This window comes from Saccostrea echinata, unplaced genomic scaffold (assembly GCF_033153115.1).
Source record: "Saccostrea echinata isolate AGI-Se365-2 ecotype Australia unplaced genomic scaffold, CSIRO_AGI_Sech_v1 ptg000002l, whole genome shotgun sequence".
Lineage (NCBI taxonomy): Eukaryota > Metazoa > Mollusca > Bivalvia > Ostreida > Ostreidae > Saccostrea > Saccostrea echinata.
In genome coordinates this window covers 8,691,635-8,717,727 of record NW_026889751.1, presented here as the reverse complement: position 1 = coordinate 8,717,727, position 26,093 = coordinate 8,691,635, and the positions used below count along the sequence as shown (strand labels likewise).

At 34.2% G+C, this 26,093-nt stretch overlaps 3 protein-coding genes across 3 annotated transcripts; all 3 read right to left on the bottom strand.

Moving 5' to 3' along the window:
- Positions 1 to 14: 14 nt before the first annotated feature.
- LOC133204075 (uncharacterized) lies at positions 15 to 1,754 on the bottom strand. The gene is made up of 5 exons (XM_061339849.1): positions 1,673 to 1,754; positions 1,153 to 1,221; positions 523 to 621; positions 135 to 233; positions 15 to 22 (listed from the first exon to the last, which is right to left on the bottom strand). Exons 1-5 carry the CDS (start codon positions 1,752 to 1,754, stop codon positions 15 to 17), a joined length of 357 nt encoding a protein of 118 aa, XP_061195833.1.
- A 1,301-nt stretch (positions 1,755 to 3,055) lies between these two features.
- On the bottom strand, positions 3,056 to 8,515 carry LOC133204065 (zonadhesin-like). Its single transcript, XM_061339845.1, has 9 exons — positions 8,469 to 8,515; positions 8,187 to 8,291; positions 6,499 to 6,722; positions 6,134 to 6,396; positions 4,511 to 4,803; positions 4,068 to 4,279; positions 3,402 to 3,588; positions 3,247 to 3,297; positions 3,056 to 3,066 (listed from the first exon to the last, which is right to left on the bottom strand). Exons 3-9 carry the CDS (start codon positions 6,718 to 6,720, stop codon positions 3,056 to 3,058), a joined length of 1,239 nt encoding a protein of 412 aa, XP_061195829.1. The 5' UTR covers positions 6,721 to 6,722; positions 8,187 to 8,291; positions 8,469 to 8,515.
- Positions 8,516 to 10,944: 2,429 nt separating this feature from the next.
- Positions 10,945 to 26,036, bottom strand: LOC133204052 (IgGFc-binding protein-like; the record flags this gene model as incomplete). Its single annotated transcript, XM_061339836.1, has 30 exons — positions 10,945 to 11,097; positions 11,358 to 11,569; positions 11,833 to 12,146; positions 12,598 to 12,923; positions 13,156 to 13,340; positions 13,501 to 13,617; positions 13,736 to 14,005; positions 15,038 to 15,100; positions 16,563 to 16,710; positions 16,971 to 17,182; positions 17,324 to 17,637; positions 17,743 to 18,068; positions 18,224 to 18,465; positions 18,809 to 18,937; positions 19,049 to 19,318; positions 19,715 to 19,777; positions 20,121 to 20,268; positions 20,529 to 20,740; positions 20,882 to 21,195; positions 21,301 to 21,626; positions 21,782 to 22,023; positions 22,366 to 22,494; positions 22,606 to 22,875; positions 23,259 to 23,321; positions 23,665 to 23,812; positions 24,072 to 24,283; positions 24,425 to 24,738; positions 24,844 to 25,169; positions 25,325 to 25,566; positions 25,910 to 26,036. Coding segments are annotated over 30 exons (6,417 nt in total), but the record flags the coding sequence as incomplete, so codon positions are not given.
- Between the last annotated feature and the right edge of the window lie 57 nt (positions 26,037 to 26,093).

Genomic DNA, 26,093 nt, shown 5'->3' with positions numbered 1-26,093 from the left:
TCTGACTTTATTCTTCACCTTCCTTGTGAGCAAGAACTTGTTTCATTAAAAGTACAAAAAAATTACAATATACGCTGCAACACTCGTAAAACCGTTTCTTTTTAAGGTTAACAATGTATTTCTGTAATACTCACTTTCACAAGTTCCCATAACATCGACGAAGTCGGTTTTACAGGTACATTTGTTGTCTGAACACTCAGCATTTGTAGGACAGTCGCTATCAATACATTTTTCTAGGGGAAAAAAATTACTCTCATAATTTAAGAAACTGTGCAATATTCCCAAAAGGAGATTTTCTCTGCTAATTTTCTTACCAATAACATTAAAAGAATATTGGTAAACAAACCATTTAAATGGTCATAAATTCTATACTAACTTTATCAAAGATAAGTACCTTGAATCTTAGCACTGAGGACAAAGGACTCGTTATTTCAAAAGTGCTTATCCACGATTACAGACCATGCTTCAACACTCATAAAATTGCAGAGTTTTACAGCTTGTATTTACTTCTGTAATACTCACTCTCACAAGTTCCCATAACGTCAATGAATCCAGTTTTACAGGTACATTTGTTGTTTGAACACTCAGCATTTGTGGGACAGTCGCTATCGATACATTTTTCTGAAAAGGGATTTTTTTATGTTGAAAATTTTTATATGAATAAATTACACATGTAGTTACACAGAAAAAAAAAACATAAAAACGAGTAATAGTCGATGTTTTATGTCTGATTAAAGGCACACTAAAATAAGGAAATTTCTGATCCCTTTTAAGAGGATGTATCACACTCGTAGAACTATGAGAACTACTTTGACACGCAGAAAACATTGCAAAACGGTCATACTCCTTGCAAATGATTTGACAATATGTACATATTTCAATCTTTAAGAAAATATCCAAATTATAATACATATCTGAGTAAATGCATTTTATTTTATTCTTATTTAATGTCATTTCATCTTATTTACCCAAAATTTATACTTGATAAGCATTCATGCTGTCAAACATTGTTCATTGTAAGAATCAGTTGAAGATACTGTATATAAACAAGGACATTTTTTTTACTGTAAAGATGTTTAAAATTGTTTTTATGTATTTATCATTAAATATCAGCTATACATGTACAAATGTAATGAATGAATTCAAATTGACCTATGGAAGGCGATAAAATGGGAGGCCGAGTTGGTGGGGCAATGGCCACTGAAGTCAAAGGAGTTGTTCCTGGAATTGAAAATCATAATTGAATCAATTTTAATACACTAATATTCAAAAGAGAGAAAAATAAGCAAATATGACCTACTAGATCTACAAATGATAAATAATTTAAAAAGTACATGTATCTTGAATAAATTCCATTAATTCCTGTATAAATTTTTCCCCAGCAATGTAATTTCTCATTTCATTATGTCAACATTAAGTGTTTTAAAGCTTAAGTTTGTCCCAGAGCAACCAACATAAAGCTCAATGAGCTAAAATTTAATCGAATTCTTTAACTTATGTCTTCGAGATGTACAACACAAAAAATTATACTTGCTGGGAGGACTCAAATTTTATAATTCACACAGTTATTTGATCAAAGGGGAGTAACTAAGAATATTATTTAAAATTAAACACAATTCTAATGTAGTATTATCTTAAATAAGATATTGAATATCTACTTCATTTCGCTTACCTTCTGTGGAGATAAAGGCCGGTGTAGCCGTCGCCGGTGTATTTGGCGGTGTACTTAAATCTACGTAAATAAGATATTCCATGAATATTCATATTAAAACAGTCTTTAAGAATTAGAGCCTCTACGATGACTAAATCTTTTTCCACATGACCATTATTTGAAGGATAATGAATTAGATTCAGTGTACTAAATCCTGCACTGCACTGTTCAATGAAATCTTATCTTTAATTTTCCAGCATCTCCATTCCTCAAATTTAAAACATTTCTACTTACAAACATTGTTCTTTATGATAATCAGTTGAAGATGCTGTGTTCATGTATATAAGTTGTATGAAGAAATATTTTTCAGATCATATATATTTTCGTCTATTACTTGTAAAATATCGACTCTATAACAGAGCTTTCAAAATTACCCGTTGAGGCCGATAAGAGGGGAGACTGAGTTGGTTGAGGAAAGGCTGCTGAAGTCCGAGGAGTTATTCCTGGAATTTAACACTTGATATAAACAATTTCATACATCGATTTAAATATACCACTATGTTTTTTAAATGGTGTAGAAATAAGCGATTTGACTAATTAAGTGCACAGAAAAATAAACTAATTACTTGAATAAATTCCATACTTAACTATACTCCAACTATATCTGTATAAAGAAAGTTTTACAGCAGGGAATCTTTTCCCTTTCATTATGCATGTTATGAGTGATCAATAAATGAAACTCTACATAAAGTGTTTAAATGCTTCAATGTTGTCCTACAGCATTTAGCATAAAGCTTCGGCCATGAGCCAAATTTTAAACATTATACATGCAAAAAAGACTGATCCACCCTCTTAAACACATCTTTCACACATTTTTTTTCAAAAAGAGGACTGAATAAGAATGACAAATTAATCTAATTACATATAATTTAACTTCTAAATTTAATTATCATTAGTATATTTCGCTTACCTTCTGTTTGTAGTATAAAAGCTGGTGTAGTAGTTGACGGCGGTGCATTTGGTGGTGTACTTAAATCTATAGTAAATTATATACTACATCTATATTTATGTTCAAAGTGGGAGCTTCTATCGTGACCCACTGTTCACTGTTCAGTAATATCTTTACAATATTCCTGTTCGTTACTTTACTTTAAAGCCGATATCCGTCTTGTCCCTTGTGCCAAGATTTGCACAACTTGATTGCAATTCAAATATGGAAGCTTTGATTTTAATAATATAGTAATAGTAATATTCCAGAGAAGTTTTTTAAATGATTCCACTTTATTTTTCAAGAATTTCCTAATTATTATCCCTTAATGAGTTGGGTTTTTTTTTTGTTTTAACGGGCCCACAGATCGTATTATATTCTTATTTTAGCGTTACAATCTTAAGCGCAGCTAAACGTCAAGGAATATCTAATGATAAAAGAATTTTCGATGCAATTTATTTTTATAGTGCTGTATTTTGTATATATTTATGCACACAAATTAGGAATGCATAACAGGCTCAAATATATGATTTCCGTTAGAATAAGTATAGTATCGATGTAAAACAAGCATGAGCTACTGAGCAGAGTAAAAATTCACATGTTTTACCTTGCAGTGGTATAGAAGCAGGTGTTTGCATAGCCGATGTTGTAGTGAACTCTGTAAGTAAAGAGAATGGAAAACATGATTGGATCAAAAATATATATATCAATAAATGTTTTGTAGTCATATTTTGACCTTAAAACAATATACATGTAACGTACTTGGAATGCATCCGTCAGGTGTCTTTTCAAACCCTTCCTTACACGATGTACATTTTGGTTCTCCATTAACAACGACGCAATTTTTATTCACACATGGTCCAGGTTGTGTATGCAGTGTTGCTTTTCCATTTTTCCTGACACATTTGTACACATGTGAGCAATGTTCGCTGATCAGAGATTTTCCAACCTAGAATGCAATTTTTACGACCTCTCTAGGAAAGTAGAATCAAATGATGAATGCATAATCATATTTCTTTTTAGACAAGTTTGTCATCGAATTTAGAGTGTATCAAATTTGATGAACGCTAAAAGAGGAATCCAAACTTTTTCATTTCAAAGATATGTGATCAATTATTGCATGGAACTCATTTTTGTAAATCTGAGGGCAATTACTTTCGTGAAAATGGATCAATCAACATAAAACTTGATCTGAAAGTCATCAATATAGAGACCTACACCGAAAATTCGAACATTATCTACAAACAAAGCGAAAAAAGTCCGGAAAACTAATTATGGGGAACGACAAGGAAGAATGACAGACAGAAAGGGGTAACACTATATGCCTCGGCCATTTCATGGGAAAAAGAAAGAGGGGAGGGGGGGCATAAATGATTTTAAGCATTAAATTGTTCACTATGATCGAAGTAAACTAAAAGAGACACCTACACTTATATAATCCCCATCAGGCGTTGTACAGCCACATTTGTTAGGTCTCACACAGTTGTCTCCATCCCAAACAAAACCATCTTTGCACTTACAGCCTTCAGCCAAGGGCAATGTACAGTTTCCTTCAAAAGCGAATCCACACGTCTGTGGACAACCGGATATTCCTTTACCAAAGTTTGTCTCCATGTTTGCACTAGATTTACATCTTGGTCCTGAATGTTTTAATTCGGAGAAGTAAATTTAATTTAAATATAATTTACTCTGTCTCTAGATCGACGTGATACATTTTGTTAACTTCATCCAAACCATCTTCTATCTATTAGTTGGCGAATTTATAAAATAGATATGAGCGAATTCAAATGATTTAAAACCACTGGAAATGTGTTTGGATATACAAAAAAATGCGATATTTAATGTTTTGAATAACCGATAAGAAGACTTACTTCTGCAATCGTTAAGCGGGAATATTCTCCAGTTGACATCGTGACCTTTGGACCTACAGATACCAGAGAACAAGTCTAAAGTCTGACACCCAGTTTTTATTGCAGCTTTATTCTTTCTTTTAGTCATGAAGTCACAGCCACTGTCAATACACGCTCTCATTAACGTTTTGCTTTCTTGAAACGATAGATTACATCTTCTTTTGATCGCTCGATCCTGATATTTACAGACCCGCATCTTCATCATCAGTTTAGATCGTCTGTTGCAACGTGTAGTGGAAAATGCATTTTCACACCTGTATATAAATGTTTATTTATTGTAAGAAAGGTCTTCTTAACATTTAGGTTTTTAAGCTTGAAACTTCAGATATCGATGACTTTTAAGGTGGTATGGGATACCAAACGAAACTTCTCCTACATATTTATGTACCCAAATTAGAAGGATTTGAAATACCACCACCTTTCAGTATATTAAAGTGTAATTTTAATAATTTTTTTATTATTTTAATGAGAAATACAAAAACGATTTTTTTTCTTGCATAATTCTTTTTTCATAAGCTTAATATTATAGGCAGGCGTTTGCTAATATAAAGTGTTTATAAAAACAAAAATGACAAGAAATATGTCTTAGTATTTTTTTAATTTTCAACAAAAAATAAGCGTAAAAACTGGGAAAACTTTATTTCTTGAAAACAGACGGATTACATTTCATGAAAGTCTACAATAAGAATGTATCTTAATATGTTAGCAAAGTGAAATAAACAAATTGAAAATATACATATAAATGGAAAATATAAAATGCATTTAAAATTTTTTGAATTAAAAGATCCGAGCGGAAGAGTTATCCTTCTTTATTTTCCAAGGATTGAAAAAACCTGGGTGCTATTTTAGAAATGATGAGCATTTTTTCCCAACCATAAAAAAATCGCACTTTGTAGTTTTCAACTTTGAGCGGTTTTGAAAACAATGCATGGACAATCGCTTTCCAGGACGTGTCTTGTTCAGAGCAATTGCATTCATCTGAACGTTTTGGGACTATATACAACAGCTAGCTGTTTTGTGACCAAACAGTTACTTCTTGAATTAAATAACAAAAAAGTCCAGCTCTGGTTAACGTGATAATTGATTGGTGATAATTCAGGACAATGTGAAGTAATCGCACTTATCCATGCCTCACCGCACACAAGGTGCTGTACAGTTATTCAAACAATTGAAATACAGCTTTTGCTTAAAAGTGTTCAAAAGCAGCAATGTTGAAACTACCTTTTACAGGGGTTTGCTTTTTTAAATGTCCGTTGTACAATTATAAGTAAATTTATATACTTGCGATTTTTTTGTCTGTTTTTACTTAAAATGCCGACTTGTGAGAACTTGCATTGAAATAGGCTTCAGAGTGTTCTTTTCAACGGTGTATCTACAAATTTTGACCCGATAATAAGCACTCATGCAAATCAAAACAATACTTCAAACGGAAATACGTCATAACGTAGAGGTATCCCATACTACCTTAAGATTGGTTTTTACTTGGTGTTTTCTTTTTTAAAAGTATATGACATATCTATGTGGCATACACATATTATAAATTATAATCTTTGCTTAAAGAGAATACAATATTAATGCATATACGTTGATCTGGATAATTCTGTCACTGTGTACTTGGAGAACACATCTGCAGTGGTCGGGTCATCTTTTTTGTTTTGATTACAATTGCCACAGATACCATCAAGTCCACTAGAAAAGGCTACTGGGACAGAGATCAGCAGGTTGGTGTCACCATCCCAACTGATTAAAAAACCACAACTCGGCACAAAAAGTCGAATAGCAAATCCAGCTTTGTAGATTATGAACTTTGAGTTACCAGCAGGAAGGGAACGATCCTGTCCGTTTATCTGAAAGAATCCTAGATTATATAATTTGAACAGTGAGATCGATCTAATAACTACAATAGCAACGAAATATAAAGATAATTTTTTTTAGAATGGATCATGTACTTGCACATGTTGGTTTTGGAGCAACTTGATGTTCATTTCTACAATTTTAACGGTGAGATGAGTTTCATCCTTTCTTTTGTTCACTAGGTCTACAGAAAAAGAGCAGGTACCACGAGGGTCTGTGTAGGATGATATCTGGTATTGACACTTTCCAGAAAAGTGAAGAATCTTGCCATCAAATGTTTCAAACAGGTTTGGACCACCGCTTCCACATGAACACATTTCTAGAAGAAAAATAAAGAAATCATACAAAAACTTAAGACAAGTACTATACAGTGTAAAAATGACGGAACAAAGAATTGGAATGAATTTCTGTAAACTGAAATTAAAACACAACACAAATGAAATGTAAATCAAAGGATAAGTTTTTGTTACATGAGGTAATAGAAAGATTAGTCATTCTACAAAAACATGACCAATTAAGAATTTTTTATGTCGCTTGCAAATTTACCGTTGTAATATCTTAATTATAAATTTAAAGGTCGATTTCAACTCTTAAACTTAAAATACGCACATGGTTTTGTAAATATTCACCGATATATATGCAGTTAAAGTTTTGATATGAACATAATGTAATGTTGAAAAACGTATTCCACTGCAAATCTTAATGTCGCTTCATTTATATACAAATCTCAAGATGAAATTTTCAGCCGTAAAATCGTTCCGAATAGAGTGCAATGAATGTTGAAAAATGTCTTTTAGCCTATATAAAAAGAAATCAAACCAACGCAAATTCTCGCAAAGAAATGCATAGATCTCCTTTCGTGCGAATTTGTAAGCATGTCGCTTAAAATCGATTTACTTCCTTAACGATTTTGTTTTAAATTTCACGCATAGAAAGCAGATTTCAAAAAGAACTGAAACTTATCTGGAAGTGACCACGGAACCTTATATCATCGATTCTAGTTGCGAGTCAGCTATTTTACACGATTACATTTTCGACATAACAAAATGAATTAGACAAAAACAGTTGTCTCTTTTGAAAATTTAACTTCCGTAACGGTAATTCAGGAAAGTTTTTGCATTTAAGGTATAAAATTTTTGATTATTTTGGGAGCGAAATGCTTCATAATTTTGTTTAATATCCTAAAACAAACTTTGATTTTATTGAAGAGAATTTTAACTTTTATTGCTGGGAATTAACTTTCGTAACGATTAACTTCCGTAAAGATATTTTCCCCGAAAATTTAATTTAAATTCGGATTCATGCGAGACTTCATGAATCATACTTTAGCGTTCTTTACTGAACATCAGAAACGAAAAATTGGTCAAATTCAGCTTTATTTAAAAAATAATAAGGCTTGATCAAGCATTAACTTCCGTAACATTACCTTAAAATCAATGGTATCTTGAAATTGTTGTAAAAAGTTAACGATACCAGATTTGTGGACAATTCTTCGTTTTCAAGTTCACTGATAGGTCCTTTAGAGAATTATGATGTTCATTTTGCTATTTGAAACAATTATTTTTTTTCATGTTTTTTACTCTGAATTGGTCCATTTATCGTAGAATGACTGAGATACATGTGCTTCACATTAGATTCAATGATCTATTTACACTTATACATGTATACTTTGGTTAGAGAGCAATCTAATAAAGGTGTCATGTGTATAAACCATTACAGGAATCAAACAGTTGTTTTAAGAGTAAAATATAATATTAAATACATTTCAAAGTTTTTTACTCACTTGAACATCTTATATCACCAATGCCATAAAATCCGTCCTCGCATACACATATACTATTGTCAACACATTTTGCATTTGCTGCACAATGCTTTTCACCACATCTGACTGAAACATTATCAATAAATTCCACAAATAAATTAATTTGACTAAATCTTCAAAAGTACCTTGATTTCCTACCCAATTCTTATAAATTCAGCAAAATCACATGTATAATACTTTGAATTTTCAGCAATACTTACTATGTAAATAAGCAAAACATAATAAAATTATGGTACAACTTACTTCCAGTTTCAGGTGAGTAAGCCTTTGTCGGTGGAATCGGAGCTCTTGGAGTTATAGACGGGACTGCAAATTAATTACTTTCAATTATAAAACGAATAAAGTATATTTGCTTGCATACATTTTTAAATTGCCAAACAATGTAACCTCATAGAAAGAAAAAGAAATAAGAACATTCGAATGCTAGCACATCAGAGGTAACATAATAGATATGTAGACAATGATATAAGAATTCCAGTTTTAAATTATCCATTGGCAGAGCTCAAATTGGCGACTAATTTAGTCGCCATGGCACCTAAAATTTTTGATTAGCGCCTAAAAATTTCCATAAGTCGCCAAATTGGCGACCATTTTAAATTGACTTGGCGATTGACGGATTCCTGAAATTTTAACATTTTTAACATTTTTTCTGAAAAAGCAAAAAAAAAAAAAAAAAAGAAGAAGAAATTATTTTTAGCAATGGACATGTCGTATTTTCTTAGTCATGTCATGGGTCCCTATATAAATTACTATTAACTTTTAAAGTTGGCACCTTTAACAAAAAATCGCCTGGCGACTAAAAATTTGCATTGGCGACTAAAGTTTTTAGTTAAGGCGCCAGCTGACGCCTAAATTTTAGAGGCCACTTAGAGGCCTGATTGGTCTTGGTAAACGAAAATATGTAGAAACAAGATGTGTTTGTTAAACACTGATGCCGCCGTATGGCAACTCATAACAAAGGTTAAACTTTCTGAAATGCAAATCAAATATGTTGGTACCATGCAAAGTAAGGTCTTGTCTCGAGGAATATACCTGTGAAATATGAAAACCCCAGCAGCAACCATTGAATAGATATGGAAAAGGTTAAAGTTTTTCAAAAGTAAGTCAAACATCAAGGTCAAGTTCAAATGGTCAAAATTAATGGTGCCCAAGGAAAGGCCTTCTCACAAGAAATACACATGTAAAATATGGAAGCCCTAGCACCAACCTTCAAAAGTTATAGCCAAGGTTAAAGTCTTTCAAAAGTAGGTCAAACTCAAAAGTCAAAGGGTCAAAGTTGTTGGTATCCAAAGGAAAGTCTTGTCACAAGGATACATAGGTGAAGTATGAAAGCCCTAGCACCAATTATTCAAAAGTAATGGCCAAGGTTAAAGTTTTGCAAAAGTAGGTCAAACTCCAAGGTCAAAGGGTCAAAGTTGTTGGTATCCAAAGTAAGGTCTTGTCACAAGGATTACATATGAGAAGTATGAAAGCCCTAGTACCAACTATTCAAAATTAATAGCCAAGGTTAAAGTTTTGCAAAAGTAGGTCAAACTCCAAGGTCAAGGGTCAAAGTTGATGGTATCCAAAGTAAGGCCTTGCCACAAGGATTACATATGTGAAGTATGAAAGCCCTAGCACTAATTGTTCAAAAGTTATGACCAAGGTTAAAGTTTTGCAAAAGTTGGTCAATCTTCAATGTCAAAGGGTCAAAGTTGTTGGTATCGAAAGAAAGGTCTTGTCACAAGGTATACACATGTGAAGTTTGAAAGCCCTAGCACCAACTATTTAAAAGTTATGGCCAAGGTTAAAGTCTGAAAAAAAATAGCAAAAGTGGGTCAAACTCCAAGGTCAAGGTCAAAAGGTCAAATTTTATGGTACCCACAGAAAGGTCTTGTCACAAGGAATACATATGTGAAATATGAAAGCCATAGCTCCAACTAATCAAAAGTTATGGGCAAGGTTAAAGTTTTTGCGGACAAACACAGACAGACAGCTAGACAGACAGACGGACGGACAGGGCAAAAACTATATGCCCCCGAATCTTCGATTACGGGGGCATTAAATTTATCCATTGGTCTTAAGTAAACAAAAATATGTTTTAAAAAAAGTGAAATATATGTATCAAATTTATTTAGTGTGAACGACTGAAAGACAACAATCATCAATGCTAACTATCTGGGTTTTTTTAACGTATTAAAGGAGTGGTCATGCGTCATTTCATTGGTACACATGAACAAATATCAATTTATGTATCTTAAACAGGTATCAACGGTCTACAGTCTTTTTCTTCACTTTTGTACTTTGAATAGAACATAAAATATTCATCATACAGCTATGATGCATCTCAATACTGTAGTATCTTCTCTATTTTGACTTAATGAATCTTGTTTTAAAAGCTTGATGACAAAACTGTTTACGACATCACGTACAGTACAAAAAAAAACCAACAACTGGAAATTAGATCTTAAGATTAGATCTTTTTACCATTACTAACGTTTTACTGATCATGCACAGCAGAAATGTGTGCTGCCACGAATCAGAAAACATAAATTTCCATGAAATGTAATATTTACAAAAGTACTCGGATGGCTATATTTTTTCATGTATGTGATATGCCTATTAACTTTCATTTATCAGAAAGCATATAGGAAGAAGGCAGATTAAGAACCCATTAACTTTCGAATGACGAACACCTGGTATTGTTAATTTATTTTAAATTATGCCAAACAAAAGTTAACTAACCTTTTCTACACTCTCCTCTTCCCTTAATATTGACACAAATTTCATCATCACCACAAGATGCTGGTTCTTTTATAATTGTTGGGGCATTGTCTCTTAGAGTGCATAATATTCTTTCCTTGCAATCCTTTGAGAGTATGCTTGTTTTCACCTACGAGAATATTAAAAACTATTTTTGAGTTATTCTTGTCAGATAAATCTGAAATATTCAGAAGGGCTCTACTACTACTGGACAACTTTCTCAAGATTTAGTTACTTTTATTTTGCATTCCACCAAATGTGTATATGAACTCCATCACGCATTTTGTATGCGTAAAGAAAAGTATTACAATTTATCTCAAATGTGATACTTTTTCTGCAAATATCCTGATAGGTTGCTTTCTTAAAAAGAGTGTAAACAGATCAACTTACCGGGAAATGTTTATTAAATAGGACACATCCACATTGACTAATAGGAATGCAAAAATCTCCATCTCTCACAAAACCTTTCTTACACTGACACCCTGCAATATCACGATCAGAACAGGTTTCTTCCGCTTTTGGGGACAGGCAAGTGTTGGGACAACCACTTCCATCCTCCAAATACACCTCATTATCTTTGCATTTTTCGGGTTCTGTTAATGCTACAAAAGAAAATATCTGTATATGATTTTCTAAGATAATAAAAGAGGCTGATATTATAATCAGTGTACGATGTATTCGTTTTAAATAGAAATTTAAACAGAAAATTGTCAACTTCAAGCAAAGTTTAGGTAGTATAGCTGCTTATGATCTACTTATTTAAAAATAACGTTCAAAATTTAATTTGTTCAAGTTTATTTTTCCTTTATCATTAAATGAAATTATATCAACTGATTCAAAATTTATCAATGCAAAAATTACTTACGACAAGAGGTTATATTTCTCCAATTATTCTGTTCTGGTGGAGGATAACCGTTCTCTACACATACTTCTTCGAATTCTTCTAGTGCAGGGCAAGTCACGCTCTTCAGTCGAGTGCCGTCGTTATTGCAGGCATCAATGAGACAGGAAGAAAAGGGGCTATTTCCGTCCGCTTCCACTGTTTTCTTCATCCACTCTACGCATACTTTGAATGGGTTTTCGATGGACGTGCTCGCCATCAGTCCACAATTTTCTTGAGAGCTAAGCCTCTTACTTTGCTCAGGAGTGCAACTTAAAAATTCCGGCGTGGGACCGCACCTAGAAAACACAAAAGGAAATAGCCACTGAATGAAAATAGGACCGACAATTGTAAGAGTTAGTGTTTATAATAAAAAAAAACCAGTCAACACTGTCGGGAGGTAATGCCTTGTTAAAAATCAGTTTTCTCGCATTCAGATAAATGTGCCGACAATCAGTCCAGAACTGTTCTTGAAACATTTACTACATGTAGTATATCTGAACACAAAATCAAGATTATGATTTATAATTGTCAGCAAAACCAAACAAAATGTAAATAACATATGTTCTAAAACATTTAATATGTAAAATAATCAATTGAAAACAAAATTATATCTTGATGTTCGAAATATCCTCAAGAATGTCTAGCATAAAAGCGACTTGCATGTTTGCAAGTTGAGCATGTAACAAAATCAGCTTTTAAGTTTTGAATAAAAGAGGTCCGAGAATACTCGTTCCATCTAATACTCACACAGATAAAGGACTCTGAGCATCTGTCACACGGTAACTATCTCCGATTTCTATGTACTTGTCTTTTGCTGGCAATCGTGATACATTGGTACCATTGGCCAAACGGAAGTCATCCCTCTTTCCATTGCAGTCTCCACAGATACCAGTCATCCTGCCACCGTAACTTCTCTTGTCGGCTGTCACCTCCACAGAATGCTTGCCATCCCAAAGCACCGTCAATCCACAAGACTTTGACTGGAGTTTCACGAAACGGCGCCCTATCGTCGTAAGTAAAATGCCATCTTTTTCAAAGGGCATTTTACTAACGTTTATATCTCTTCCATTGACCTACAATTGCAAAAGGCACAAAAGAGTCGCAAATGTCTAAAACAGGGGATAAAAATAAATGAACGCATAAAAATCCATGTGCACTTTATTATGACCCCAATCGATTAAAAGAGGACTGATTCCTTATAAAGTCTGTGATTCCCTTTCCCTCATTGAGTGTTTGAATTGTTACTACCTTTGTTTCCTTGCCTTTGAATAACGAAACGTAGGTACTGCCAATTTCGACGTCTACCTGCTTGGTATAGGAGACAGATTTCTTATTGTACCGTCTCTCATTGTACACCATCACGTTGAAGGCACATAGTTGTTTACCAAGCGTTTTTGTTAGTGTGTACTTGCATGTGCCCATGAAATGGATTTTCTGTCCATCGAATGTTGAATAGTGCGGGTCTCCGGAAGCTCGACACAAACAGGAAGCTGAATAGAAAAAAAACAGACAATACGAAAAAGAGAAGCGCTACAGTTTCTAAAGGTAGTATTTAGAGACCAAAAAAAATAATGTTTGAAATTTCCTCTGAGCAACAACATTGAGGATGTTTTTTAAATCAAATTTTCAAGATTTATGAAAACATCTTACCAGTACATCCTCCCTTCTTTGGATTTCCACGATAGCCTCTCTTGCATCGACACTTGCCTCCTCTACCTCTTCGATTTTTTCTCCATATTGCATTGGGTCCACACTTTCTGTTACAGTCTACGTTAAGTATGGATCAAATAAACAAACGGAGAAATAAAACTTCAAAAAAAAAATTACGAAAAAGAACACAACCTGGTACCAAAGCATGGGTAATACAGTAAAAAAAGGGTCTCACTTTTCTTTCGATATCGGATCTTGAATTTCCCTTGACAACCATTGCGAACTTCCAAATGCCATTTCCCTTTCCTCCGGAGTAAGCGGAATGACTTCTTGTTGATACAAGGTTTAGACACTTTGTCTTGTTTGACCAATTGGACTCCTAAGTCTTCGACTTTTCTGGTGATTCCCAGTCTGCAAAGTTTCTTGATATCTTTCTCTCGTCCACTTCTGAGCTGCAAAGTACGGCTTGCACACCGAATTACTTTTCTCTCCTCTTTACATTTACCTGAAACGAAATTATTACATTACTCTACCTACTAGCAATTATCATCTCATTCAATAAAATTTCATCCTTATAGAAAACACTTTGCGTAGAATTTTTCCAAACGAGAATTTTTTTTCGCTCTAGATGCAAGTTTTTAAAACTTCATATATGTAAGTATTCTCAAGCTAAGGTGTTGATATGAAAAAACACAGTAGTTTTAATCATTGTCTTCTTTCTTTGAATATCTTTATAGAATCCACCAATTACTCACAATAACATTTTACAAATCTACAAGTTGCTATCAGAATCGACAGTATTTCAGAATTTCAACTTTAAAGCTCCTTATAATAATGTTATTCAGTGCATTGCAAAGAATTTTCTCACACAACTTTTTTTTCCAACTCAATTGCGTGATAATAACCTTTCGTGTGAATTAATGTTCTGAATCTCCAAAATTATATTAAACTTTTTTTTTTTCAGGAATGCCTTACACAAGTAAACAAAGTTATACGAACACGCATTTAATTGAAAACATTTCAGTCAGAAGTAATTTATTTTAATGTTTATTATGATTTTCTCTCATGTATTTTTTCTTGAAAATAATATTTTGCAGCCACTTATAACAAAAAATGAAAGAATTTCACCCCAAGTTTTATTTTTTAACCACTCTCTCAATTTTCCTTCCTTTATATTGAGTTTCTTTTAATGAATTTATATCATCTTTATTTTTTACATCCTAGCTATGTGACTTTGACCATCTGTGTGACACCAACCTTTTATTTTCTGCTATAATTTTATGAAGAATACAAACAATCTTTTGCATTCAATTCTTTACACAGATAAACATTTTGTGTATTTTTTACCCTACCACACTGTAGTTTCACAATCTTTCTTTTGAAGTCAAACCCTTTTTCGTATATAAGTATAGCAGAAAGGGAATCTGACTCGTTCTATGGAAGAATTTTTAAAAAAAGGATTAAAACTGCAGAATTCATTTCTTTTTTAGTTTTTGAGAATTGCATTTAGTTAAAAAAAAAAAACGAAATTACTTACGTTCAGTTTCAGGTGAGTAAGCTTTTGGAGGTGAAATGGGTGCTTTGGTAGCAACAGATGGAGCTGCAATATTTTTATTTATAAATACAGAAAAATATCAAATATTCCATGTTTGTAAACATTTACTAGCTGAAAAAAATTAAAACTGATATGTAAATTTTCTTTCATCATCGAATCCATGGGTACGTTATGAAGGTGCTTAACACCCTATTGATATTAAGAGGATTTGTGATAGATACAATACTCTGATGTGATAATAATATAAAATTAAGATTTAAATATACACAAATAATGAGACATTTCCAATCGGTTAATTAAGAAGAAATGAAATTTCAGTATTCATTATTAAATTATGTATGAAAATTGTTTGTTTAATACATTAAGTTGAATAAAATATTTAAAAAAAAAAAAAAGGAATTGTGAAATTTAATTAACATTATGTATTCAATATATAATTTTACATCCATTATAGCCTAAAATTTTCGAGTGCATCAATATTTGTAAATACTGGAAATAGTTGAAAGGGATAGTGAATGTTGAAGTCAATCTATCTTGCATTATGATTGTAAGTAAAAATAGCATATATACAGGTGTATCAAATGAAGATATGTTTTATGGTAAATTTCTACAAACATAGCGCAGAACTCAAAATATTTCTACAAAACATTGTTTGAGCACTCTTTTGTACTACAATAGGAAATAAACAATTTTATTTTTAAAGAACAAAAAATCTCAAGAACGTATATACAGAAAATATTCTATGTTTTGTATTTGGATATGAAATTTTATGAGTGCAAAGTGGTCATACGGTTAACATCGGAGTATGAAAGTGCTTATTTTATTCAGCAGAAAATTCTGAGGTTTCAGTTGAGAATTTAATAAACTGATGTCAGAGTTTTAGGTCAAGCAATTCAGATGTCAGACGACAAAGCATTTATTGCCTTCACTGTATATTGCATTACATTTTTTCCATGAGGTGTTAAGTATGTATTTTTTTAGCATTTGCTTTTAAAATACTTTGAGAATGACATCCTCTCAGCAATTGAACATGTAGGGTACTGTAATATTCGCATAATTTCGAAATATGCGTACTGAATTCTGTTTAAAATGTTGATCATCAAAGTACCGAAACATAGATATGTCCATTATTTCAAATCATATTGATTTTGCTAACCTCTCTTAGCAGGTCAATATTTAAATTTACTTCATCAGTTCCTTGGCTGGTGATATATATGTATAACCTACACTAATTTGTATATTTAAGTTTTAAAAAAAATCTTCTCTTCCACCATAAAAATATATTTTAAACAAGAAAACATTAGTTCTGAACTTCTGATGAGGAAAAAAAAAGTTTTCTTAATACACGCATTAGATTATCAAAAACAAAGATATGAAAGGGACATTCTGGTTACCTCACAATTTATTTTTGGCATTTTTGTGCTATAATTCCATTTACGAGACCATCTATAATGAAATTATCTTAAACGCTTTCTTCGAAGAAAAAAATCTGTTGAATATAGACTACCTTTTTTACATTCCCCTCTTCCTTTTAGATTCAGACATATTTCGTCAGTTCTACACTTTGCTGGTTCTTCTATAACTTTTGGAACACCGTTCCTCAGAGTGCATGAAATTCTCTGTTTGCAGTCTACAGAAAGTATGCTCGAATTTACCTACAATATCAAGAACGTGTTATTTTATGAACCTACAGATAGAATCAAATTATTCTAAATATCTAAAGTATTTAATGTTTCTTTATCCTTATCAAATTACTGTTCTCGGGTTCAGGTTTTTCTTCATTTCTCAAAACTATTTTTAACATCCAAAACAGAAAAGATATTTTTTAAAGTAAAAAAGACTTGCGTAAAATCAATTTTTATTGCCTCCAAATAAAAGTTTTATCGCTTAAGAAAACAATAGTGTAATGCCGTACAGGAACGCGTTTCTTCAGTAGAGTGCATCCACATTGACTGACAGGTATGCAGATATCTCCATCTCTCACAAAACCTTTCTTACACTGACACCCTGCAACATCAGGATCAGAACAGGTTTCTTCCGCCTTTGGGGACAGGCATGTGTTGGGACATCCACTTCCATCTTCTACGTACTCCTCATTTTTATGGCATTTTTCAACCTCTGTCAATGCTTTAAATAAATGCTTACGATTATTATTTCTTGAAGCAATTGAAATCAACTCAAAAGATATTAATCGGGGTTAGTCCCTTATGAAGTTAAAAGTAAAGTTTCAGGCAATGAGAAATACATGTATGAAATACAAATGCTCACAACAGGAAGTGATGTTTCGCCAGATATTATCCTCTGGTGGGGCATAGCCATTCTCTACACATATTTCTTCGAATTCCTCCAGCGCGGGGCAGGTCACTGTCTTCAACTTCGCTCCGTCGTTGTTGCATGCATCAATAAGACAAGAAGAAAATGGACTGTTTCCGTCCGCATCTTTAGTCGTTTTCATCCATTTGACGCATTCCTTGAATGGATTTTCGTCGGATGTACTCTCCATCAATCCACAAGCTTCATTGGAACTGAATCTCTTTGTCTGTTCCGGAGTGCAACTTGAAAATGCCGGTGTAGGACCACATCTGAAAATCAACAACTCTTACAATTTTCATGGATATTTCATAGCACGTGCAAACGATACAGGGAACGCAACTTGACTGTCGGACCACGTTAAACGTCGTACTCACGCAGATATAGGACTCTTTGCATCTGTCACGCGATAACTATCTCCGATTTCTCTGTACTTTTCCTTTGCTGGCAATCGTGATACATTTGTTCCATTGGCCAAGCGGAAGTCATCTCTCTTTCCATTGCAGTCCCCACAGATTCCAGTCATTTTGCCGCCGTACTTACCCTTGTCGGCAGAAACTTCCACAGAATGCTTGCCATCCCAAAGCACGGTCAATCCACAAGATGGTGATTGAAGTTTGACGAAACGGCGCCCTACAGTCGTCAACAAAATGCCATCTTTTTCAAAGGGCATTTGTGTGATGTTTACATTTCTTTCATTGACCTACAAATCCAACGGGTACAATCAAGTTCCATTTGTCATCAGACAATCCCTCCAACAAAAAAGTACCCATGTATCATACATGTTTTCATCGCATACTAGTATTTGGCCATGGCAACACCACTCACAAGAAGAATGATGTGCATGAAGGTTCCTACCTGGGATATCTTGCCTTTGAATAGTGAAACTCTGTTGTTGCCAATTTCCACATCCACTTGTTTGGTATAGGACACTGATTTCTTGTTGTTTCGTCTTTCGTTGTACACCATGATGTTAAAGGCACAGGGTTGCTTTCCCAATGTTCTTGTCAGCGTGTACTTGCAAGTGCCCATGAAGTGGATTTTCTGACCGTCATATGTAGAATAGTGTGGGTCTCCAGAAGCTCGGCATACACAAGAAGCTGAAAGAGAATTGGACAGAGAGATGGGATTTGGATCATGGTCATCAATATCCAAAATCCATTATTTCATCTTGACAAGTTCCTCAACATATTGTCAACTTTTTCCCCCACAAATGTATCAATTTGCAAATAAAGAGGAGTTGTCAAGATTACCAACTAAATTCATGTACAAGTATCGGTATGTAAGTTTCATTAGCACATGAAAAATGGGAACTTTTTATGCTGTTGTTTTTTTAAATGATTTTTTTTTTGTTAGTTTGTTTTGGTTTATAGATTTTGGTCATATTTTTTCAAAAACTGTTTCCATCGTATTGTAAGTTTCAAGACTCACAAATCATCTTACCAGTACATCCTCCCTTCTTTGGATTTCCACGATAACCTCTCTTGCATCGACATTTGCCTCCTCTGCCTCTTCGTCTCTTCTTCCAAACAGCATTGGGACCGCATTTTCTGGAGCAATCTACGTCGTAAACAAAGGATCATATATCTTACGACAAGCTCAGTAACAATGTACTTAACATGGGAATTAATATAGGAAATCAAATTCTCTGAGAATGAGAAATAAACTTATTTGAAATCTTACTTTTCCTGCGATATCGGATCTTGAATTTCCCTCGACAACCATTGCGAACTTCCAAATGCCATCTCCCTTTCCTCTTGAGTAAGCGAAACGACTTTTTGTTGATGCAAGGTTTAGACACTTTATCTTGCTTGACCAGTTGGACTCTGACGTCTTCAATTTCTCTGGTATTCCCCAGTCTACAAAGCTTCTTGATCTCCTTCTGTCGACCACTACTGAGTTGTAATCTACGGCTTGCACATCTCACAACCTTTTTCTCTTTTTTACATTTACCTGCATCGAAATATTTATTATTCATTCAATCTACCGGCAATTGCCATCTCATTCAATAAAATTATATCGTTACCTAACTTACATAGAATATTGATGCCCTACTTTTTATGTTTTGTAAAATAAAAAGTAGATCCCCCCCCCCCCCAAAAAAAAAGTCACTTTCATGGAATTCAATGATATATATATATATATATATATATATATATATATATATATATATATATATATATATATATATATATATATATATATATATATATATATATTTAGAAAGGTAATTTGAACTTAAATATTAGTTCCAAGTTTATTTTAACGATTCAAGCTAGTCCACAACATTTCGTGTGATTGTAACTTTCTCTATCAATTTTGTACCTCGGTTATGATAAAATTACTTACGGCCAGTTTCAGGTGAGCTAGCTTTAGGAGGAGGAATGGGTGCTTCAGCGACGATGGCTGGGGCTGTGAAATTCATATTTACAATTAACAAAATTGTAACCCATCAGGTTTGTAGCTTTTTTTCAATAAAAACTTTTTTTCTAATTTTCAAATAGGAATTATCTGTATCGTGTCTGTACACTGTGTTTAGTTTTAAATTTAGCAACAAATGAAAATAAAACGTTCATCTGGTTATTACATAAAGATAAATGTGGTAACCCTGAACTCCAAATACACATAAACTACAACTTTTAAGTTTCTAATTTTAAGGCTTTATTTATTATTCCATTTACGAGATCATCAATAGCCTAATGAAATTACGTTAAACGAATTCTTAGCAGAAAAAAATCCGTTGAATATAGACTACCTTTTTTACATTCCCCTCTTCCTTTTAGATTCAAACATATTTCGTCAGTTCTACACTTTGCTGGTTCTTCTATAACTTTTGGAACACCGTTCCTCAGAGTGCATGAAATTCTCTGTTTGCAGTCTACTGAAAGTATGCTCGAATTTACCTACAATATCGAGAACGTGTTATTTTATGAACCTACAGATAGAATCAAATTATTCTAAATATCTAAAGTATTTAATGTTTCTTTATCCTTATCAAATTACTGTTCTCGGGTTCAGGTTTTTCTTCATTTCTCAAAACTATTTTTAACATCCAAAACAGAAAAGATATTTTTTAAAGTAAAAAAGACTTGCGTAAAATCAATTTTTATTGCCTCCAAATAAAAGTTTTATCGCTTAAGAAAACAATAGTGTAATGCCGTACAGGAACGCGTTTCTTCAGTAGAGTGCATCCACATTGACTGACAGGTATGCAGATATCTCCATCTCTCACAAAACCTTTCTTACACTGACACCCTGCAACATCAGGATCAGAACAGGTTTCTTCCGCCTTTGGGGACAGGCATGTGTTGGGACATCCACTTCCATCTTCTACGTACTCCTCATTTTTATGGCATTTTTCAACCTCTGTCAATGCTTTAAATAAATGCTTACGATTATTATTTCTTGAAGCAATTGAAATCAACTCAAAAGATATTAATCGGGGTTAGTCCCTTATGAAGTTAAAAGTAAAGTTTCAGGCAATGAGAAATACATGTATGAAATACAAATGCTCACAACAGGAAGTGATGTTTCGCCAGATATTATCCTCTGGTGGGGCATAGCCATTCTCTACACATATTTCTTCGAATTCCTCCAGCGCGGGGCAGGTCACTGTCTTCAACTTCGCTCCGTCGTTGTTGCATGCATCAATAAGACAAGAAGAAAATGGACTGTTTCCGTCCGCATCTTTAGTCGTTTTTATCCATTTGACGCATTCCTTGAATGGATTTTCGTCGGATGTACTCTCCATCAATCCACAAGCTTCATTGGAACTGAATCTCTTTGTCTGTTCCGGAGTGCAACTTGAAAATGCCGGTGTAGGACCACATCTGAAAATCAACAACTCTTACAATTTTCATGGATATTTCATAGCACGTGCAAACGATACAGGGAACGCAACTTGACTGTCGGACCACGTTAAACGTCGTACTCACGCAGATATAGGACTCTTTGCATCTGTCACGCGATAACTATCTCCGATTTCTCTGTACTTTTCCTTTGCTGGCAATCGTGATACATTTGTTCCATTGGCCAAGCGGAAGTCATCTCTCTTTCCATTGCAGTCCCCACAGATTCCAGTCATTTTGCCGCCGTACTTACCCTTGTCGGCAGAAACTTCCACAGAATGCTTGCCATCCCAAAGCACGGTCAATCCACAAGATGGTGATTGAAGTTTGACGAAACGGCGCCCTACAGTCGTCAACAAAATGCCATCTTTTTCAAAGGGCATTTGTGTGATGTTTACATTTCTTTCATTGACCTACAAATCCAACGGGTACAATCAAGTTCCATTTGTCAACAGACAATCCCTCCAACAAAAAAGTACCCATGTATCATACATGTTTTCATCGCATACTAGTATTTGGCCATGGCAACACCACTCACAAGAAGAATGATGTGCATGAAGGTTCCTACCTGGGATATCTTGCCTTTGAATAGTGAAACTCTGTTGTTGCCAATTTCCACATCCACTTGTTTGGTATAGGACACTGATTTCTTGTTGTTTCGTCTTTCGTTGTACACCATGATGTTAAAGGCACAGGGTTGCTTTCCCAATGTTCTTGTCAGCGTGTACTTGCAAGTGCCCATGAAGTGGATTTTCTGACCGTCATATGTAGAATAGTGTGGGTCTCCAGAAGCTCGGCATACACAAGAAGCTGAAAGAGAATTGGACAGAGAGATGGGATTTGGATCATGGTCATCAATATCCAAAATCCATTATTTCATCTTGACAAGTTCCTCAACATATTGTCAACTTTTTCCCCCACAAATGTATCAATTTGCAAATAAAGAGGAGTTGTCAAGATTACCAACTAAATTCATGTACAAGTATCGGTATGTAAGTTTCATTAGCACATGAAAAATGGGAACTTTTTATGCTGTTGTTTTTTTAAATGATTTTTTTTTGTTAGTTTGTTTTGGTTTATAGATTTTGGTCATATTTTTTCAAAAACTGTTTCCATCGTATTGTAAGTTTCAAGACTCACAAATCATCTTACCAGTACATCCTCCCTTCTTTGGATTTCCACGATAACCTCTCTTGCATCGACATTTGCCTCCTCTGCCTCTTCGTCTCTTCTTCCAAACAGCATTGGGACCGCATTTTCTGGAGCAATCTACGTCGTAAACAAAGGATCATATATCTTACGACAAGCTCAGTAACAATGTACTTAACATGGGAATTAATATAGGAAATCAAATTCTCTGAGAATGAGAAATAAACTTATTTGAAATCTTACTTTTCCTGCGATATCGGATCTTGAATTTCCCTCGACAACCATTGCGAACTTCCAAATGCCATCTCCCTTTCCTCTTGAGTAAGCGAAACGACTTTTTGTTGATGCAAGGTTTAGACACTTTATCTTGCTTGACCAGTTGGACTCTGACGTCTTCAATTTCTCTGGTATTCCCCAGTCTACAAAGCTTCTTGATCTCCTTCTGTCGACCACTACTGAGTTGTAATCTACGGCTTGCACATCTCACAACCTTTTTCTCTTTTTTACATTTACCTGCATCGAAATATTTATTATTCATTCAATCTACCGGCAATTGCCATCTCATTCAATAAAATTATATCGTTACCTAACTTACATAGAATATTGATGCCCTACTTTTTATGTTTTGTAAAATAAAAAGTAGATCCCCCCCCCCCAAAAAAAAGTCACTTTCATGGAATTCAATGATATATATATATATATATATATATATATATATATATATATATATATATATATATATATATATATATATATATATATATATTTAGAAAGGTAATTTGAACTTAAATATTAGTTCCAAGTTTATTTTAACGATTCAAGCTAGTCCACAACATTTCGTGTGATTGTAACTTTCTCTATCAATTTTGTACCTCGGTTATGATAAAATTACTTACGGCCAGTTTCAGGTGAGCTAGCTTTAGGAGGAGGAATGGGTGCTTCAGCGACGATGGCTGGGGCTGTGAAATTCATATTTACAATTAACAAAATTGTAACCCATCAGGTTTGTAGCTTTTTTTCAATAAAAACTTTTTTTCTAATTTTCAAATAGGAATTATCTGTATCGTGTCTGTAAACTGTGTTTAGTTTTAAATTTAGCAACAAATGAAAATAAAACGTTCATCTGGTTATTACATAAAGATAAATGTGGTAACCCTGAACTCCAAATACACATAAACTACAACTTTTAAGTTTCTAATTTTAAGGCTTTATTTATTATTCCGTTTACGAGATCATCAATAGCCTAATGAAATTACGTTAAACGAATTCTTAGCAGAAAAAAATCCGTTGAATATAGACTACCTTTTTTACATTCCCCTCTTCCTTTTAGATTCAGACATATTTCGTCAGTTCTACACTTTGCTGGTTCTTCTATAACTTTTGGAACACCGTTCCTCAGAGTGCATGAAATTCTCTGTTTGCAGTCTACTGAAAGTATGCTCGAATTTACCTACAATATCGAGAACGTGTTATTTTATGAACCTACAGATAGAATCAAATTATTCTAAATATCTAAAGTATTTAATGTTTCTTTATCCTTATCAAATTACTGTTCTCGGGTTCAGGTTTTTCTTCATTTCTCAAAACTATTTTTAACATCCAAAACAGAAAAGATTTTTTTAAAGTAAAAAAGACTTGCGTAAAATCAATTTTTATTGCCTCCAAATAAAAGTTTTATCGCTTAAGAAAACAATAGTGTAATGCCGTACAGGAACGCGTTTCTTCAGTAGAGTGCATCCACATTGACTGACAGGTATGCAGATATCTCCATCTCTCACAAAACCTTTCTTACACTGACACCCTGCAACATCAGGATCAGAACAGGTTTCTTCCGCCTTTGGGGACAGGCATGTGTTGGGACATCCACTTCCATCTTCTACGTACTCCTCATTTTTATGGCATTTTTCAACCTCTGTCAATGCTTTAAATAAATGCTTACGATTATTATTTCTTGAAGCAATTGAAATCAACTCAAAAGATATTAATCGGGGTTAGTCCCTTATGAAGTTAAAAGTAAAGTTTCAGGCAATGAGAAATACATGTATGAAATACAAATGCTCACAACAGGAAGTGATGTTTCGCCAGATATTATCCTCTGGTGGGGCATAGCCATTCTCTACACATATTTCTTCGAATTCCTCCAGCGCGGGGCAGGTCACTGTCTTCAACTTCGCTCCGTCGTTGTTGCATGCATCAATAAGACAAGAAGAAAATGGACTGTTTCCGTCCGCATCTTTAGTCGTTTTCATCCATTTGACGCATTCCTTGAATGGATTTTCGTCGGATGTACTCTCCATCAATCCACAAGCTTCATTGGAACTGAATCTCTTTGTCTGTTCCGGAGTGCAACTTGAAAATGCCGGTGTAGGACCACATCTGAAAATCAACAACTCTTACAATTTTCATGGATATTTCATAGCACGTGCAAACGATACAGGGAACGCAACTTGACTGTCGGACCACGTTAAACGTCGTACTCACGCAGATATAGGACTCTTTGCATCTGTCACGCGATAACTATCTCCGATTTCTCTGTACTTTTCCTTTGCTGGCAATCGTGATACATTTGTTCCATTGGCCAAGCGGAAGTCATCTCTCTTTCCATTGCAGTCCCCACAGATTCCAGTCATTTTGCCGCCGTACTTACCCTTGTCGGCAGAAACTTCCACAGAATGCTTGCCATCCCAAAGCACGGTCAATCCACAAGATGGTGATTGAAGTTTGACGAAACGGCGCCCTACAGTCGTCAACAAAATGCCATCTTTTTCAAAGGGCATTTGTGTGATGTTTACATTTCTTTCATTGACCTACAAATCCAACGGGTACAATCAAGTTCCATTTGTCATCAGACAATCCCTCCAACAAAAAAGTACCCATGTATCATACATGTTTTCATCGCATACTAGTATTTGGCCATGGCAACACCACTCACAAGAAGAATGATGTGCATGAAGGTTCCTACCTGGGATATCTTGCCTTTGAATAGTGAAACTCTGTTGTTGCCAATTTCCACATCCACTTGTTTGGTATAGGACACTGATTTCTTGTTGTTTCGTCTTTCGTTGTACACCATGATGTTAAAGGCACAGGGTTGCTTTCCCAATGTTCTTGTCAGCGTGTACTTGCAAGTGCCCATGAAGTGGATTTTCTGACCGTCATATGTAGAATAGTGTGGGTCTCCAGAAGCTCGGCATACACAAGAAGCTGAAAGAGAATTGGACAGAGAGATGGGATTTGGATCATGGTCATCAATATCCAAAATCCATTATTTCATCTTGACAAGTTCCTCAACATATTGTCAACTTTTTCCCCCACAAATGTATCAATTTGCAAATAAAGAGGAGTTGTCAAGATTACCAACTAAATTCATGTACAAGTATCGGTATGTAAGTTTCATTAGCACATGAAAAATGGGAACTTTTTATGCTGTTGTTTTTTTAAATGATTTTTTTTTTGTTAGTTTGTTTTGGTTTATAGATTTTGGTCATATTTTTTCAAAAACTGTTTCCATCGTATTGTAAGTTTCAAGACTCACAAATCATCTTACCAGTACATCCTCCCTTCTTTGGATTTCCACGATAACCTCTCTTGCATCGACATTTGCCTCCTCTGCCTCTTCGTCTCTTCTTCCAAACAGCATTGGGACCGCATTTTCTGGAGCAATCTACGTCGTAAACAAAGGATCATATATCTTACGACAAGCTCAGTAACAATGTACTTAACATGGGAAT

Bases quoted from the DNA above. Each gene is read 5' to 3' on its own strand.
- LOC133204075 (XM_061339849.1), bottom strand. From the start codon at position 1,754: ATGGAATATCTTATTTACGTAGATTTAAGTACACCGCCAAATACACCG. The intron at 622-1,152 runs GTCAATTTGAAT...ATCCCTTTTCAG, and splicing joins CATTTTATCGCCTTCCATAG to AAAAATGTATCGATAGCGAC. The intron at 234-522 runs GTGAGTATTACA...TTTTTCCCCTAG, and splicing joins CGTTATGGGAACTTGTGAGA to AAAAATGTATTGATAGCGAC.
- LOC133204065 (XM_061339845.1), bottom strand. From the start codon at position 6,720: ATGTGTTCATGTGGAAGCGGTGGTCCAAACCTGTTTGAAACATTTGAT. The intron at 6,397-6,498 runs GTACATGATCCA...GGATTCTTTCAG, and splicing joins TCCAAAACCAACATGTGCAA to ATAAACGGACAGGATCGTTC. The intron at 4,804-6,133 runs GTATATGCATTA...ATTTATATACAG, and splicing joins ACAGAATTATCCAGATCAAC to GTGTGAAAATGCATTTTCCA.